At 42.6% G+C, this 17,620-nt stretch overlaps 1 protein-coding gene across 1 annotated transcript in view; it reads right to left on the reverse strand.

The window, feature by feature from the left end:
* HTT (huntingtin) overlaps positions 1-17,620 on the reverse strand; it is a 211,476-nt gene that overhangs the window by 168,071 nt on the left and 25,785 nt on the right. Inside the window, exons 6-10 of the mRNA XM_065405845.1 lie at positions 16,404-16,542; positions 15,969-16,110; positions 7,236-7,414; positions 6,455-6,659; positions 5,430-5,477 (exon numbers count right to left, since the gene is read on the reverse strand). Of these exons, the coding sequence (XP_065261917.1) occupies positions 5,430-5,477; positions 6,455-6,659; positions 7,236-7,414; positions 15,969-16,110; positions 16,404-16,542 (713 nt within the window). The remainder of the gene's footprint in view (positions 1-5,429; positions 5,478-6,454; positions 6,660-7,235; positions 7,415-15,968; positions 16,111-16,403; positions 16,543-17,620) is intronic.

The following is a 17,620-nucleotide window of genomic DNA, read 5'->3' on the forward strand; positions in this document are numbered from 1 at the left end:
GGGGGAGGGATAAAGCACTCATCCCAGAGAATTCATGGCGGGTGGGGTGGTGGTGTTAGTTTGGTTCCTGCAGGGATCTTCCCTGATACCAGCCACGCGGTGGGGGGAGGGATAAAGCACTCATCCCAGAGAATTCATGGCGGGTGGGGGGGGGGGGTGTTAGTTTGGTTCCTGCAGGGATCTTCCCTGATACCAGCCACGCGGTGGGGGGAGGGATAAAGCACTCATCCCAGAGAATTGGATGGGGGGGGGGTGTTAACCTTCAGCAGCAGAAAACAAGCTAACAGGAAAACTGCAGCACAACGGGCTTTGCTTGGTATGTGGGAAAGCAGGGCGCAGAAGCCTAAAGACAGTGGCTTACCATGGCAGCATGCAAGGTGAATTCTGTTTCCCCGACCTGCGTCTGTGATCTCTAGCAGCAAAGCCACAGGCACTCAATATTAAGAGGCAAAATGCGACCTTGCACAGAAATCACATGTGCTATGTAATGTGAATAGTATACACCGTGAAAGAGTATAAGCATTGTTCTGAAAAATGTATCTTTTAAAAAAATTCTCTCCTTTTTTCACTCCCTCCAGCAGGTGCAAATGTTTCAAGCCTCCCTCCTCCTTCCCGAAGGCTATCCCAGATAAGGCGTCGTAAAAAAAAAATGAGAGAAGAGATGTTTTCCGAAATCATGCAATCCACCAGGAATGAAAGAGCTCATCTGAATGAGTGGAAGGAGACGGTTTGCAAGTATAGGAAAGAAGCCAGTGACCGTGAGGACAGGAGGGACCAACGTGAGGACATGAGGGACCAACGTGAGGACAGGAGGGACCAACGTGAGGAGAGGAGAGACGCTCGAGATGAGAGGTGGCGGCAGGAAGATCAGAGGAGTCGGGAAGCAACGCTGGGGCTGCTGCGTGAGCAAACAGACATGCTCCGGCGTCTGGTGGAGCTTCAGGAACGGCTGCTGGAGAACCGAGTGCCGCTACAGCCCCTGTATAACCCCCCTACCTCCTCACCATGTTCCATAGCCTCCACACCCAGACGTGTAAGAACACGGGGGGGGAGGCTCCGTACACCCTCCCATTCCACCCCAGTGGACAGCCCAAGCAAAAGGCTGCCATTTTTTTAACCTTTTTTTACTGGGCTTTTCCTTCCCGCAGATCCTCCTCCCAAACCCCACTCAGGTTCTGTGCCGCTACAGCCCCTGTATAACCCCCCTACCTCCTCACCATTTTCCATAGCCTCCACACCCAGATGTGTAAGAACACGGGGGGGGGGGAGGCTCCGTACACCCTCCCATTCCACCCCAGTGGACAGCCCAAGCAAAAGGCTGCCATTTTCTTAACCTTTTTTTACTGGGCTTTTCCTTCCCGCTGATCCTCCTCCCAAACCCCACTCAGGTTCTCTCCCTCTTTTTATAATCAATTCATAAAGAATAAATGATTTTTAAACAATGGTGACTTTATTTCCTTTGAAAGCAAGCTGGGGGAAGGGGGAGGGTGGGTTCCTTACAGAGAATGAGTCAATAAAGGGGGCGGGTTTTCAGGAAGGATAAACAAACATAAATTTCACACTGTAGCCTGGCCAGTCATGAAACTGGTTTTCAAAGCTTCCCTAATGCGCAGCGCTTCATCGTGTGCTCTTCTAATCGCCCTGGTGTCTGGCTGCGAGTAATCAGCAGCCAGGCGATTTGCCTCAGCCTCCCACCCTGCCATAAAGGTCTCCCCCTTGCTCTCACAGAGATTGTGAAGCACACAGCAAGCAGTAATAACAATGGGGATATTGGTTTGGCTGAGGTCTGAGCGAGTCAATAAGGATCGCCAGCGACCTTTTAAACGGCCAAATGCACATTCTACCACCATTCTGCACTTGCTCAGCCTGTAGTTGAACAACTCCTGACTCCTGTCCAGGCTGCCTGTGTATGGCTTCATGAGCCATGGCATTAAGGGGTAGGCTGGGTCCCCAAGAATAACAATTGGCATTTCAACATCCCCCACGGTTATTTTCTGGTCCGGAAAGTAAGTCCCTTGCTGCAGCCGTTTAAACAGATTGGTGTTCCTGAAGACGCGAGCGTCATGAACCCTTCCCGGCCAGCCCACATGGATGTTGGTGAAACGTCCCTTGTGATCCACAAGTGCTTGCAGCACCATTGAGAAGTACCCCTTGCGGTTTATGTACTGGGTACCCTGGTGCTCCGGTGCCAAGATAGGAATATGGGTTCCATCTATTGCCCCACCACAGTTAGGGAATCCCATTGCAGCAAAGCCATCCACTATGACCTGCACATTTCCCAGAGTCACTACCTTTCGTAGCAGCACCTCCGTGATTGCTTTGGCTACTTGCATCACAGCAGCCCCCACAGTAGATTTGCCCACTCCAAATTGATTCCCGACTGACCGGTAGCTGTCTGGCGTTGCAAGCTTCCACAGGGCTATCGCCACTCGCTTCTCAACTGTGAGGGCTGCTCTCATCTTGGTATTCTGGCGCTTCAGGGCAGGGGAAAGCAAGTCACAAAGTTCCATGAAAGTGCCCTTACGCATGCGAAAGTTTCTCAGCCACTGGGAATCGTCCCACACCTGCAACACTATGCGGTCCCACCAGTCTGTGCTTGTTTCCCGGGCCCAGAATCGGCGTTCAAAGCCTATAACCTGGCCCATTAACATCATAATCTCCAAAGCACCGGGGCCCGCGGTCTCAGAGAATTCTGTGTCCGTGTCCATGTCCTCATCACGCTGGTCGCTGCGCTGCAATCGCCGCCTCCTCCTCCTCCTCGCCTCTTGTTTCTGGTCCTGTGTAAGCATAAACTCCACGAGAAAGCGCGAGGTGTTTATAATGTTCAAGACTGCGTTCTGGAGCACAACGGGATCCATGCTTGATGCAGAATGGAGTCTGCAGAGTTCACTCAGGAAAAAAGGCGCGAAATGGTTGTCTGCCGTTGCTTTCAGGGAGGGAGGGGGAGGCTGTACCCAGAACTACCTGCGACAATGTTTTTTGCCCCATCATGCACTGGGGTCTCAACCCAGAATTCCAAGGGGGGTGGAGACTGCGGGAACTATGGGATAGCTATGTAAAAGCTACCCACAATGCAACGCTCTGGAAATCGATGCTACTATGGTAGCTTGGACGCAAACCACCGAATTAATGGTGCCTAGTGTGGCCGAATACATTCGAATTTACAAAATCGGTTTCCTAAATTCGAATTATATAAATTCGAATTAATCCTGTAGTGTAGACATACCCCAAGGGAAACAGTGGGGGCAAAAAACCTAATTGGCTTCAAGAATGAGCTTGATAAGCTTATGGAGGGGAAGGTGTGATGGGACTGCCTACAATGGCATGTGACCCATTGGCAACTGCCAGTAGCAAAATTTCCCAATGGCTGGAGTTGGGACACTAGATGGGGAGATCTGTGAGTTACTACAGAGAATTCTTTCCCAGGTACCTGCCTGGTGGGTCTTGCCCATATGCTCAGGGTCATATCTGGGGTCAGGAAGGAATTTTCCCCCAGGACAGATTGGCAGAGACCCTGGGGGGAGGGGGGGGGTTCCCTTCCTCTGCAGTATGGGGCATGGGTCACTTGCAGGTTTAAACTAGAGTAAATGGTGAAATCTCTGTAAATTGAAGTCTTTAAGCATGATTTGAGGACTTTAGTAACTTAGCCAGAGGTCAGGGGTCTATTTCAGGAGTGGGTGGGTAAGGTTCTGATGTCCTGCACATTGCAGGCCCCAGACTAGATGATCACGATGGTCCCTTCTGACCTCAAAGTCTGCTACATGCAGCTACATGTAAATTATAATATCAGCTCTCATTTCATGAACATCTAACAGGCAGGACCATGACATTAAGCAATGACTCAAGATGTGCAAAACGTATTTTATCAAATGAAGATTATATTCATTAACTGTAGACAGTTTAATGTTTTTTAATTTAAGGACTGTTTAATGTATAATCATTATTAGTAAAATATAAACTTATTTTACTGAAGACCTACTGCTATATTCAAGATATTTAAACCAAACATGAAAAAGAGATTACACCTTTCTTAGTATATAGTGTAACGTGGTGTTCACTTATTTTGTTGCATAGTAAGCTGGCTTCCAGATTCATATAGAAATAGATTCTACTTTCTCAATACACCTCTACCCAGATATAACGCTGTCTTCGGGAGCCAAAAAAATCTTACCGCGTTATAGGTAAAACTGCGTTATATCGAACTTGCTTTGATCCGCCAGAGTGCGCAGCCCCGCCCCCTCGGAGCACTGCTTTACCGCGGTATATCCGAATTCATGTTATATCGGGTTGCGTTATATCAGGGTAGAGGTGTACCATCTCTTCCTTTATCTTTCCTAAAAAGAATCTTATACAGACCTATCACTGTAGCTCCCAAGCATCCATCCCATTCAGCAACATCACAGTTTATCACATTAAGCTACTTTCTTATCACACTGAGATCAAGAATAGTTTATTTTTTATTTTCACACACAAAAAATAACCAATTAGAGGGGGGAAAAAAGCATATTTGAAACAGTGTAAATTAGATGCTGTAGTGGCCCTAATTGCTGTAGTGGCAACACATGCTTGTTGAATCCCCGTTCTACTTCTAAACTGTTTATCCCAGGAAAGGTATTTTTCTCCCTTATACCTCTTCTCTACCCCAAATCCTATACTGGAATTCGCTAGCACAGACCTCTGTTCCCACACAGAGTACCACAGAAGCCAATGGGATTTTGCAGTGGCACAGCAAGAGTCAGAACTAGTGAATCCTGACGAAGGGTGGGGTTTATAATGGCTCCATTACTGCTGTCAAGCTTCTTTAGAAAACTACACGAGTATGACTGAACATGAAGTACGTTATTATGGTCAAACTGTGCACAGAATGTCTAAGGGTGATAGCTCAAACTAAGATTTCAACATAAACCTCCAGTGGTGGAGAAAAAAATCAAAATGATAGGTAACAGTCATAAGTGAGCTGTGTTAGTCATCACAGGACAGACAGACCAGATCAGAGCACAAGTGGCATTTTAAAACATGCAAGACATACACATGCATTAGTGAAGGAATGCAACAGTGAGAAAGATCAAAAAGCATAATTTTCCAATTTAATGGTCTGTTAACTGTTGTGCTTGTTTCATTCCAGGTCAAATATTGTTGTAAAAAAAGGTAACCGGGCCCTGTTCAGTGAAAGCTGCATCAACAATGATCAGAATAATTCTGCCAGCAAAGCAAAGAAAAAAAATAGCAATAATATTTCTGCTTTTTGAATTACTTCACTATATCTTGGTTGTAACGTCAAACTCTGACAAAAATTAGATTTATGCTCTTCAATCCCAATTGCAAAGAGGAACACATTAGTGAATAGAAATCAAAATTTAGCAAGACAAACCAAGTGAAAAAATCAGAAAAGCATGTGATTAAGCAATTGTGATTCTGAAGATAGTCACCTTTTAGTTTTCTTGACAGACAAGGGCTGCATGAAGACCCCCCTCTAGCTGCAAATCACAAAGTAACAAATCAGGGAAAAGAACAGAGCTGCTGAAATTAAGAAGGAATTCTAATAGCCTCATAAGGCCATTAGATAAAGTTTAGAAATTAAACAGAAAATGTGTTTCCTTTAAGGTTTCAAATCCTTGTCAGGTAGAGTATCTCTAAAACATTGTACTCTGACACTTCTTTGCACTCCAGGAAAAACAAACTCAACTGAAGTTTTTTACTTTTAAAAATATACAATTAATTTGTCATAGCAGTGTCGTATTTTTTTTTTTTTTTTTTGCCTGGCTAATGAATTACCATCTATTACCAGCAAACTTGTAAATCAGAGAGATTGGAATGTTCATTCTTCCCTCTAATATAGAAAATGAGTTCACCATAAAATTGAAGTTTTTTAAAAAATTCAATCGGGGACTAAGATTTTCATTTCAGGAAATTAAAGAGTTAAGACAATATTTTATTTACAAGAACTTGCACCTCATAGACAAGAGCATCAAAACCTAAAGAAACAATTATAAACAAGCTTAATAGTTACACTGAGAATTTGTGCTTATTGTTGGTAGTAAACTAGACAATTGGCAATGAGCTTTCATAGTTAATGTACTTTTTGATTAGATCAGCTTTCCATGCATCACATCAGCCTGGTCAAAAGATTGGTAAGAAGGGTATTAATTTTCTCATAAAGTTATCAATTAGAATGATGGTCTTACAACTTTTGGTTAAACAAAAGGAGAAAAAGTACAAAACATAAGACTGTACTAAGATATGTATATTAAGAACATTGTCCCAAACGCCAATCTTTACCAATTTTCTCTATATGCATAAAGAATCTGCACACCTGCTTCTGAAAAATCCGTAAGTTTCCACACACAGGTTTTTAACACTATTTTTTTTTTTTATCATTTTGGCCATCTAAGGAATTTAAAGAGCCTGCAATGTGTGTTGATCTCTCAGCTAAAACACCAAAAATATTGCTTACCTATAAGCTCCACTATGCTTCCACTGCGGCTTCTGCTGATAGACTCGTCTTTGGATACACTGACCTGTGTAATGCCTCCTGAAGTGGTCAGGGCATGAAGAAGATCAGGCGGTGGTGTTCTAAAAAGTTGCTGTAATAGTTCTAAAGCTCCAGTCACAACATTGTGGTCCTGGTGCTGAGTGTAATGCAAAGTCAATTCATAGACCTATAAATCAAAGAAACCTTAGTAGTAAATATTTATAACTAACTATCTCCTTTTCTAAATAGGCTCTTGCACCACTCCGGCAGCCAGAGGTTCCAAGCAACTTCCAGTACTGTATTAAGTGACGTGACTAACATCTGTCACATGCGGTTTGTTTTCTCTCATCCTCTTCCCACAGAGAAAATTGTGTGTGCAATGTGTTTTGTTTTGGTAGGATTTTTATTTTTTTTAAAAGGTACACACTGCTGTATTAGAGAAGGTAAATCAAATAAGTGTGCTTTGCACTTGAAGCAGAAGGTGGCAAGGTTTGTGATGGTCCTTAGCTCCTTAGGACTACTAATTCATAATACTGCCATTGCGCTTTGCTTTGTAGGGATATTTATATTTTGCCAGTCACTGGGCAAACATATAATCAAATAATAGAATAATATTGACAAAAATAAACTGTAAATGGCTCCCAACTCAGAACTACAATAGTTGACAACAAATATGAGAAATACATTATACTGTACATTACAAAGATGTTTGTTGGCTCATAAGCCAATTAGTACTTTGAAAGAGTTACCATTCAACTCTCACCTGTATAAGCTGATCTGGAGAAGGTGAAATCTCTGTTTCTTTTCGTGTTACACCAAAACTGCCTTTCAGACTGGTATCCTTTACTTGCTGCTGCAGTAATGGTATTAGATACCTTAGTGTGAGCAGTACTCCAAGAATTAAAAGAGTAGGATGTTCATCTTCCACAGGAACCAACAAACCTGCAAAAAAGCTATGACTCTTATCTTACTGGTAGTACAAGTACTATGCATTAACTGAAGACATTATCATCAGTTCTTTTACTTATCCAAAAAAAAAAAAAAAAAAACAGATAAGGAGAATCAGCTCCCAACACTCATAACTCCATCACTCTTCTCACTGAAGTAATAGCTATCAAAAATGCTACTTTCTTAGAGAGATACAGCAAAGAGCAGGCAGCAACCAGTTCAAAGGGCAATCCCATCTCGCTTTCTGTCACCAGATTTAAGACCCAGAGAGGAAAGGGATCTATGACATGGGGATATAACCTGTCCAGACCCTTTTAAGAATCTGACATTGGACCAGAAAATACCAAGCAGCCCACAATTGGAGGGTGGAAAGCAAAGATGGTTCCATCAGGGTTTACCTGGCAGCTAACTGATCGGCCTTGTTGTTTTCGGTGCAACAAGTAATCCAAAATATGTTGGAGAGAGGCTAGCATTGGTGAAACACCCTTCTGTTTTGACCATAAGGAGAATCGTTTTCACTTTAACAGGTAAGTATATCTAGTAGGTAGCTTTCTGATATTCCGGAGAATTTTTTGTACATTTCCTCAAACACTCTGCTTCCTGAGGCGTTAAACATGAAGCATCCAGGCCGGGTGATGGAGAGCAGCCAGGTTGGGATGTACCAGGTCGCGGTCTTGCGAGATCAGGTCCAGTTCTGGAGGTAGTGCCAAAGAAGCCCTGCCAAGAGACTCAGCAAACTGGAGAACCACACCAGGGCTATGAGGATCATACGAGCATGATCCTGCTTGAGCAACACCCTGGGAAGAAGCGGAATGGGAGGGTAGGTATATATCACATTGCCGTTCCAAGACTGTAGGAAAGCATCTATCAGAGATCCCTGATTGTGTGCTACCCTGCAACAACAAACCTACTACATTCTGTTAGGAAGAGTAGCAAATAGGTCTATGTGAGAGACCCCCCAGGTTTGAAAAATTAATCTCACCATATCCAGCTTGAGAGACTGCTTGTGATCTCTGTTGAACAATCTACTTACTGAACTCCCAGGAGGCTTTGAGGTGTATTGCATTGGCAATACAAAACTCTTAGATATATCGCTTCTTCACAGAGGCAATCTGATCTGAACCCTACTTGCCCATTCACATAGAATACTACCACAGCATTGTCTGTGAGGACTTGTAGATCCTCTCCCTTCATGTGAAGGAGAAAAGATCAACAAGCCAGATGAATACCCCACAATTCCTTCATGTTTATGTCGAGGGTCAAATCTTGTTGAGAACACACAGCTTGAGTTGTTAGGTTTACTAGGTGAGCTCCACAACCTACAGAGGAAGTATCTGTAACCAGAGTCAATATGGGTAAGGGAAGGTGAAGGAAATTCCCATTACATACGTTGGCCAGATCCATCCACCACCAGTCCAAGGCGGCTAGTACTTGAATCAGCATGTCCAACGGGTGACGAGGGAGGAGTAAACCAACTTGAACCAGCCCTGCAACTTTTTGAAACAAAGTCTGGCATGCCGAATCACATACACGGAGGAGACCATGCGTCCCAGCAGTCTGAGGAAATTTCTTACTATTGTAAGTGGATGGGCTTTCAGATCTATGGAAATGTTTAACATTGTCTGGAATCTGGCTTCAGGCAGAAATGCCCTGGCTATTATATAATTCAGAATCACCCCTATAAATTCTATTCTCTGAGCTGGGGAGAGTACTGATTTGTCCTCACTGATCAACAGACCCAGAAAACTGAAAAGGGACAGATCCAGGATAGAATGACTTCTGCTTGGAGCTTGGATAGACCTCATATCAGCCAATCGTCCAGGGATGGAAATATTTGCATCCCTGCTTTAATTAGGAATGCAGCTACAGCCACCATGCGTTTTGCAGACAGACAGACACGCTGAAGGATAGGCCCATAAACTGATCATGGGTGTTGCTGACCAGAATTCTTAGGAATCTTCTATGGCTTTGATGAATAGCAACATGAAAATATGCATCCTTCATGTCAAGAGCAGTGTACCAGTTGCCCAGATCCTCGGAGGGGATGACAGAGGCCAGAGTGATGATGTGAAACCTTATTTTCTTTATATATTTATTCAAATGTTGCAAGTCTAGGAAGGGTCTGAGACCTCATTTTCTCTTTGGAATCAGATAGTAACATGAACAGAAACCCTTCACTCGGTGGAGAGGGTGAACCTCTTCTATAGTTCCCAAATGGAGAAGAGACTGCACTTCTTGGAGAAGGACATCCTCATGAGAGCGGTCCCTGAAGACGGATGGGAAAGGGGATTAAAAGAGGGGGACAGACAAACTGCAGTGTGTGTCCTGTTCCACAGTACTTCGGACCCATTGGTCTGTAGTAAGATGGGACCAAGCATACAGGAAGTGAGATAACCTATTGGGAAAAAATGGGGAGGGAGAAAACTGGTACATTGTGATCTGGTACACTATCCTTGACAAGACAGTCCAACAGACATCTATGGATTTCCCAACTGTCTTGAAGAACCTGCCAAAGAAGAAAACTGAGGAGGAAGTGGTCTTCTCCTGTGCTTTTTCCTCTGTTTTCTAGATTGGTCAGGCTGCCTCAATGGGAAAGGAAGGGATCTCTGCTGGCGGAATTGTTTTCTTTTAGGAAAAAGCATGAAAATTTCCAATGACTTCAACATGGCCCTCGAATCTTTGAGATTGTGGAGTGTCTCATTAGTCTTCTGCAAGAAGAGCATAAGGACCCTCAAAAGGGAGATCCTAGATCACCTGCTGGGCCTCCTGTGGTAGACCCAAGGACTGAAGCCACCAACATTTGTGCATAGATACTGCAGATCCCAGGGCTCTGGCCACCAAATCTGCCCCACCTAAGGATGCTTGCAGAGAGGTGTGAGCCAACAGCTTGCCCTTGTTGAGCAGTGTATGGCATCCTCTGGCAACTTGTCTGAGATCTTTAGCTTACTGTCCCAGAGGAAGAGGTCATATCTGGCCAATACGGTTTGTTGGTTAACTATACAAAATTGTAGACCAGATGTGGAATAAATTTTTCTACCAAAAAGCCTAATTTCTTTGTATTCTTGTCCTTTGGGGTAGAAAAGGGTTGACCCTGATGGCACTCTTTCATTTGCTGCCATGACAACTAAGGAATCTGGTGAAGGATAGTTACAAAAACTTTCATAGCCTTGAGAAGGGTCATCTTCTCTTGGTTCTCTTGGCTGTTGGAGGCAGAGGGTGACAGTTGCCACAAGGATTTTGCAGATTTAGTCTGGCCTTGCTGATAGGTAGAAGGCTCTGCCGAACTCAGAATGTCTACCAGCCTGTGAGAATTATCTTGGACCACCTCAACAGGAATATCAAGAGGTAGCTAAAAAGATCTTGGTAAGTCCTGCAGTCATTTTGGACAGGTAAGGAATCCCAGAGAACAACAGTCTCACTTGGTGATGAGGAGGATGAGTGCAAAGGAGACTGAGGCTGATCCTCCTGTAGTGCAGTGGGTGGAGGTTCCAATGCCTGCAGGCCTGAGGGTCTTCCGTGGTACCAACAATAACCTCCTGGACCTCCTCATGCGCTCTCCCATGTCCTCTGCTAGGAGATCTGGTGATGAACCTGGGAGGATCCGGAAGTGGGAGGCATGCCCCACGGGTTCCAGGAGCCATGACAGCAGCAAGAGTCTTTGTCTCTGAACATTTGGTGGATAGTAACTGAACTCCCTTGATGAAGGAGCATAAGAGCCTATCTCACACTCCAAGGAGGACCCCAAAGTGCTCAATCATGGTGGTATTATGCCAGATGGTGCTGAGGTTCAAGAGCTTCTCTCCAAAGATATACCACTACAAGGGATGATATGCTAGGTTTACCCCTAGAGTGCACAGGTCAAGCAAGTGCTGGATGCTCTGATGATCTAGCCCTGCCCCATACCAAGAGCTCATCACAACTCTGAGTTAAGTCCGTAGCCATGACCTAAGGATCCACACTGGTATCGGCCGGCTTCACTCTGATACCATCAGTGAGTCCAGTACCAAGAGTATGTCTTGTGGCACGGCACAGGCCTCCAACATCATTGCTGCCAAGATTTTCCTGGTGCTTCTGTTGCTGAATGAAGTAGTCAGTATCCTAGCAGACATCAGTCTCAACGCCTGGGCACTGGTGCCGGAACTGATGACCCCAATTAGAAAAGGTCAGTACTGCGGAGGGACTCTTCCTGGAGCAGACCCTGACCTGCCCTCCTCAATGCTTACTGGTGGACAGTACCAGGAACCTCAAAGTCTCTGCTCAAAGTACCCCTTCTAAAGTAACTACACAATGTCATGTGGGGGCAGCCACAGAATGCCTTCTAATTTTTAGAAGAGAGTGCAAACTCCTCCCATCTAAAATTGTGGAAGCATTCTATTAACTCAAGACTTAGTTCTTCAAGTACAGAAAGGTAAAGAAGCGACTTTAAAGCAGGGATGGCCAGCAGGATCTTCAAGGTTGGCTTTTAAAGAAAGAAAAATGCACATGAAGGATACTCCAGAAAATGTAGGTATCCACTAAAGAGAAGCAATTAGAAAGTCAAACAGAATGTTGGTGTGGAGGGGTACAGCTTGCTCAGGAAGGATAGACAGGGGAAAAAGGGAGGCGGTGTTGCCTTATATATTAAAAATGTACACACTTGGACTGAGGTGGAGATGGACATAGGAGACGGAAGTGTTGAGAGTCTCTGGGTTAGGCTAAAAGGGGTAAAAAACAAGGGTGATGTCATGCTAGGAGTCTACTACAGGCCACCTAACCAGGTGGAAGAGGTGGATGAGGCTTTTTTTAAACAACTAACAAAATCATCCAAAGCCCAAGATTTGGTGGCGATGGGGGACTTCAACTATCCGGATATATGTTGGGAAAATAACACAGCAGGGCACAGACTATCCAACAAATTCTTGGACTGCATTGAAGACAACTTTTTATTTCAGAAGGTTGAAAAAGATACTGGGGGGAAGCTGTTCTAGACTTGATTTTAACAAATAGGGAGGAACTCGTTGAGAATTTGAAAGTAGAAGGCAGCTTGGGTGAAAGTGATCATGAAATCATAGAGTTTGCAATTCTAAGGAAGGGTAGAAGGGAGAACAGCAAAATAGAGAGAATGGATTTCAGGGAGGCGGATTTTGGTAAGCTCAGAGAGCTGATAGGTAAGGTCCCATGGGAATCAAGACTGAGGGGAAAAACAACTGAGGAGAGTTGGCAGTTTTTCAAAGGGACACTATTAAGGGCCCAAAAGCAAGCTATTCCGCTGGTTAGGAAAGATAGAAAATGTGGCAAAAGACCGCCTTGGCTTAACCACGAGATCTTGCATGATCTAAAAAATAAAAAGGAGTCATATAAAAAAATGGAAACTAGGACGGATTACAAAGGATGAATATAGGCAAACAACACAGGAATGCAGGGGCAAGATTAGAAAGGCAAAGGCACAAAATGAGCTCAAACTAGCTACGGGAATAAAGGGAAACAAGACGACTTTTTATCAATACATTAGAAGCAAGAGGAAGACCAAAGACAGGGTAGGCCCACTGCTCAGTGAAGAGGGAGAAACAGTAACAGGAAACTTGGAAATGGCAGAGATGCTTAATGACTTCTTTGTTTCGGTCTTCACCGAGAAGTCTGAAGGAATGCCTAACCTAGTGAATGCTAATGGGAAGGGGGTAGGTTTAGCAGATAAAATAAAAAAAGAACAAGTTAAAAATCACTTAGAAAAGTTAGATGCCTGCAAGTCACCAGGGCCTGATGAAATGCATCCTAGAATACTCAAGGAGCTAATAGAGGAGGTATCTGAGCCTCTGGCTATTATCTTTGGAAAAGCATGGGAGACGGGAGAGATTCCAGAAGACTGGAAAAGGGCAAATATAGTGCCCATCTATAAAAAGGGAAATAAAAACAACCCAGGAAACTACAGACCAGTTAGTTTAACTTCTGTGCCAGGGAAGATAATGGAGCAAGTAATTAAGGAAATCATCTGCAAACACTTGGAAGGTGGTAAGGTGATAGGGAATAGCCAGCATGGATTTGTAAAGAACAAATCGTGTCAAACCAATCTGATAGCTTTCTTTGATAGGATAATGAGTCTTGTGGATAAGGGAGAAGCTGTGGATGTGGTATACCTAGACTTTAGTAAGGCATTTGACACGGTCTCGCATGATATTCTTATCGATAAACTAGGCAAATACAATTTAGATGGGGCTACTATAAGGTGGGTGCATAACTGGCTGGATAACCGTACTCAGAGAGTTGTTATTAATGGTTCCCAATCCTGCTGGAAAGGCATAACAAGAGGGGTTCCGCAGGGGTCTGTTTTGGGACCGGCTCTGTTCAAAATCTTTATTAACGACTTAGATATTGGCATAGAAAGTACGCTTATTAAGTTTGCGGATACCACCAAACTGGGAGGGATTGCAACTGCTTTGGAGGACAGGGTCATAATTCAAAATGATCTGGACAAATTGGAGAAATGGTCTGAGGTAAACAGGATGAAGTTTAACAAAGACAAATGCAAAGTGCTCCACTTAGGAAGGAAAAATCAGTTTCACACATACAGAATGGGAAGAGACTGTCTAGGAAGGAGTACAGCAGAAAGGGATCTAGGGGTTATAGTGGACCACAAGCTAAATATGAGTCAACAGTGTGATGCTGTTGCAAAAAAAGCAAACGTGATTCTGGGATGTATTAACAGGTGTGTTGTGAGCAAGACCCGAGAAGTCATTCTTCCGCTCTACTCTGCTCTGGGTAGGCCTCAGATGGAGTATTGTGTCCAGTTCTGGGCACCGCATTTCAAGAAAGATGTGGAGAAACTGGAGAGGGTCCAGAGAAGAACAACAAGAATGATTAAAGGTCTTGAGAACATGACCTATGAAGGAAGGCTGAAAGAATTGGGTTTGTTTAGTTTGGAAAAGAGAAGACTGAGAGGTGACATGATAGCAGTTTTCAGGTATCTAAAAGGGTGTCATAAGGAGGAGGGAGAAAACTTGTTCACCTTAGCCTCTAAGGATAGAACAAGAAGCAATGGGCTTAAACTGCAGCAAGGGAGGTTTAGGTTGGACATTAGGAAAAAGTTCCTGTCAGGGTGGTTAAACACTGGAATAAATTGCCTAGGGAGGTTGTGGAATCTCCATCTCTGGAGATATTTAAGAGTAGGTTAGATAAATGTCTATCAGGGATGGTCTAGACAGTATTTGGTCCTGCCATGCGGGCAGGGGACTGGACTCGATGACCTCTCGAGGTCCCTTCCAGTCCTAGAATCTATGAATCTATGATTCCCTCCGGGGAAAGAGCCAAGACCCCTTACACCAAAGACAAAACCCTGCTGCACACAACCGTGGTTTCACAAATGTTTTGTAAGCCTTCCTAGATCCCAGAACGACCCCTCCCAATGCCCCAACTGAATGCTCCCCTTCTTTGACTATTATCTTTCAACATTAGAGAATAGTCACTTGACACCTGCCCTGGGCAGTGTCCATCTTGCCAAGCCTAAACACTAAAATAATCATAACATTGATTTGATTTCAGTTTTTTCTAACTCTTTTGATAAAAGTTTAAGAGTTGGCAATGAAATAATTGTATTTTTTTTCTTTTAGCATTAATCCACATGCTTATTCCATTAACAGAACTAGAATTAGAAGGACATTTTCACAGTTGACCGACTAATGAAACTGTTGATCCTTCAAGCACACTGGGAGTTCTGATGTATTGGATTATTCCAACTTTTCTTTTTTCATTATATACATGTTTTAAGTCACAATGCTCTATCATTTTATTTTGTGGACTATGCTTTTTCATTAAGCTATACTTCTAAATTATCTATCCATAGTTTTGATATAGCATTTATCTGATTTGGGAAGAGGTGATGAGTATCACAGAAATACGGCATTATATATCTGTAAAAGTCCCCCTGACAAAAGGCAAAAATGTGACATACCTAATTTTTTCATGATGTTGATTAAATGTGCCACAATACCATAAAGCAGTGGTTCTCAACCTTTCCAGATTACTGTACCCCTTTCAGGAGTCTGATTTGTCTTGCATACTCCCCAAGTTTCACCTCACTTAAAAACTACTTGCTTACAAAATCAGACAGAGAAATACAAAAAGTGTCAAAGCATACTAGTTCTGAAAAATTGCTTACTTTCTCATTTTTACCACATAATTATAAAGTAAATTGATTAGAATATATATATTGTACTTGCATTTCAGTGCATAGTATATAGAGCACAGTATAAACAAGTCATTGTCTGTATGAAATTTTAGTTTGTATTGACTTCATTAGTGCTTTATAGGTAGCCTGTTGTAAAACTAGGTAACTGTCTACATGAGTTGATGTACCCCCTAGAAGACATGTGTACCCCAGGTTACACATACCCCTGGTTGAGAACCACTACCATAGAGCAAGCATTGGTGACACCTAACATACATGTTAGAAGTTGGCAAGCAAAGCTACCTAACATAGGAATTACTATAATAATTTAATCTTATATTTGCCAATTCTGTTTTTTCCAATATTACTCATGCCTTGAGGAAGTAGGAGCAGTTTCCTGAATCTTACCTAAAAGCACATTCAGTAACCAGGTATAAAAATATTGTGTTCTTCGTGAGTGTTGACAGATGCTCACTGCTGATCCAGCTGCTGTTCGACGGATGGTAGGAGAACTGGATTTAAGATTAGCAATGAAAGCCTTCAATAAAACCTAAAAGTTACAAAAATTTAAAAAAAAAATTCATCAAAGTTACTTAATGACAGGCAGAAGTCAGTAAGCAAGTAAACAAGAAAATTCTTCCCCTCCATCCACCCAAAAAGTTATTTTGATTTAAAATTTACTATCAACAATCCAAGGGGTAGAGCAGAATATAAATAATACACGTTTTAATAATTCAAATCTGGTAGCTGTTACACTGCCGTCTGTAACATCTGATTAATGGTTGATTAACTGTGTTCTCATGTGTAATATAAATGTTTCTTAATAGTTTAAAACAGCTGTACCTTGATTTCATTGTCATTTGCAAAGTTGCCAAATGCTGCCATGATTTTTGGTATTGCTGCAGCCAGTGTCTCTTGTACCGATTCTTCAGGCCGCTTACTTATTCGTGTTAGACAGGGCAATAGGTTGACTAAGTATGGCCTAGTTGTAGCATAGGAACAAGAATTATTTCGGTCAATAATATTTTATCTATTATCTAATTGTAAGCATTTGATACATTCTTTCTAATGCACTTCTTCCCCCCCCCCCCCCCCCAATCAAAGCTCGGAGTGCTGTACAACAGTATTATATACACATGCATAAAGATATAATATCAGCAATACAGCATATACACCATTATGGTGATTAGAAGTGGAAGGAGTTAAAAAGAGTACACAACACTGAACTAAAATTTTGGGGCAGGGACCATTGTCTTCATGAGGGTTTGTATATAGCAAAACACATGCTCTATACATATGCCTGTTGTATTAATTTCAATGGACTATGTACGATCAAAGTGTTAAAGGTGTTAACATAACTGTCACTGTCCAGCATTAAATAGTTTCAAACAAGCTTCAGTTTTTGGTATACAGAAACCTCTGCCTGCTTAGTACCATGGCAAACACTTCATTAATTTTTTTTTTTTTTTTACATTTCATTAAAGATACAGAAAAGAAAGAAAAACAGTTAAAGCATTTGAAATGTAAAGTGTTAAATAAGGCTTTCATTTTAACCATAGCCTTTGTTCCCTCTTTAGCTATACAGAGTTTTTATAAGGAACAAACCTTTTTTAACAGTCTTTCGATAGTATTAAAGATGGTAATAACTGCCCTTTCTGGAATAAAGAGACTAAGATAGTTGCAATGGGCTGGAGCTGTTATTAAAGTCCAATCCTGTTTTTGTTTGTTTGTTTTTAAGACAAAACAAGACAAATGCACACAAAAGGGAAGAGGAAAACCCCCGAGCAGAGATAGAAAAATACTACTGCTTCCATCTCTGGTGTTCACTTTTACTAGCTACCTCACTGCTGGAGAAACAAATGCACAAACACACCATTTTATTAGCTACTTTGAGACCTGGCAAACTTTTACCAGCATTGGGCTATTTAGGCATTGCTTGTCTTTTTGGTCACAGGCTTACAACAGTGTTGTAAACTATGCAGTCTTAGCTGGCTAAGCCAGATTCTTATACAGAAGGCAAAAGAAGAGGGATAGGGAAGAGAAAGAAATACGGTTGGGAA

This window comes from Emys orbicularis, chromosome 5, assembly GCF_028017835.1.
Source record: "Emys orbicularis isolate rEmyOrb1 chromosome 5, rEmyOrb1.hap1, whole genome shotgun sequence".
In the NCBI taxonomy this organism is placed as follows: domain Eukaryota; kingdom Metazoa; phylum Chordata; order Testudines; family Emydidae; genus Emys; species Emys orbicularis.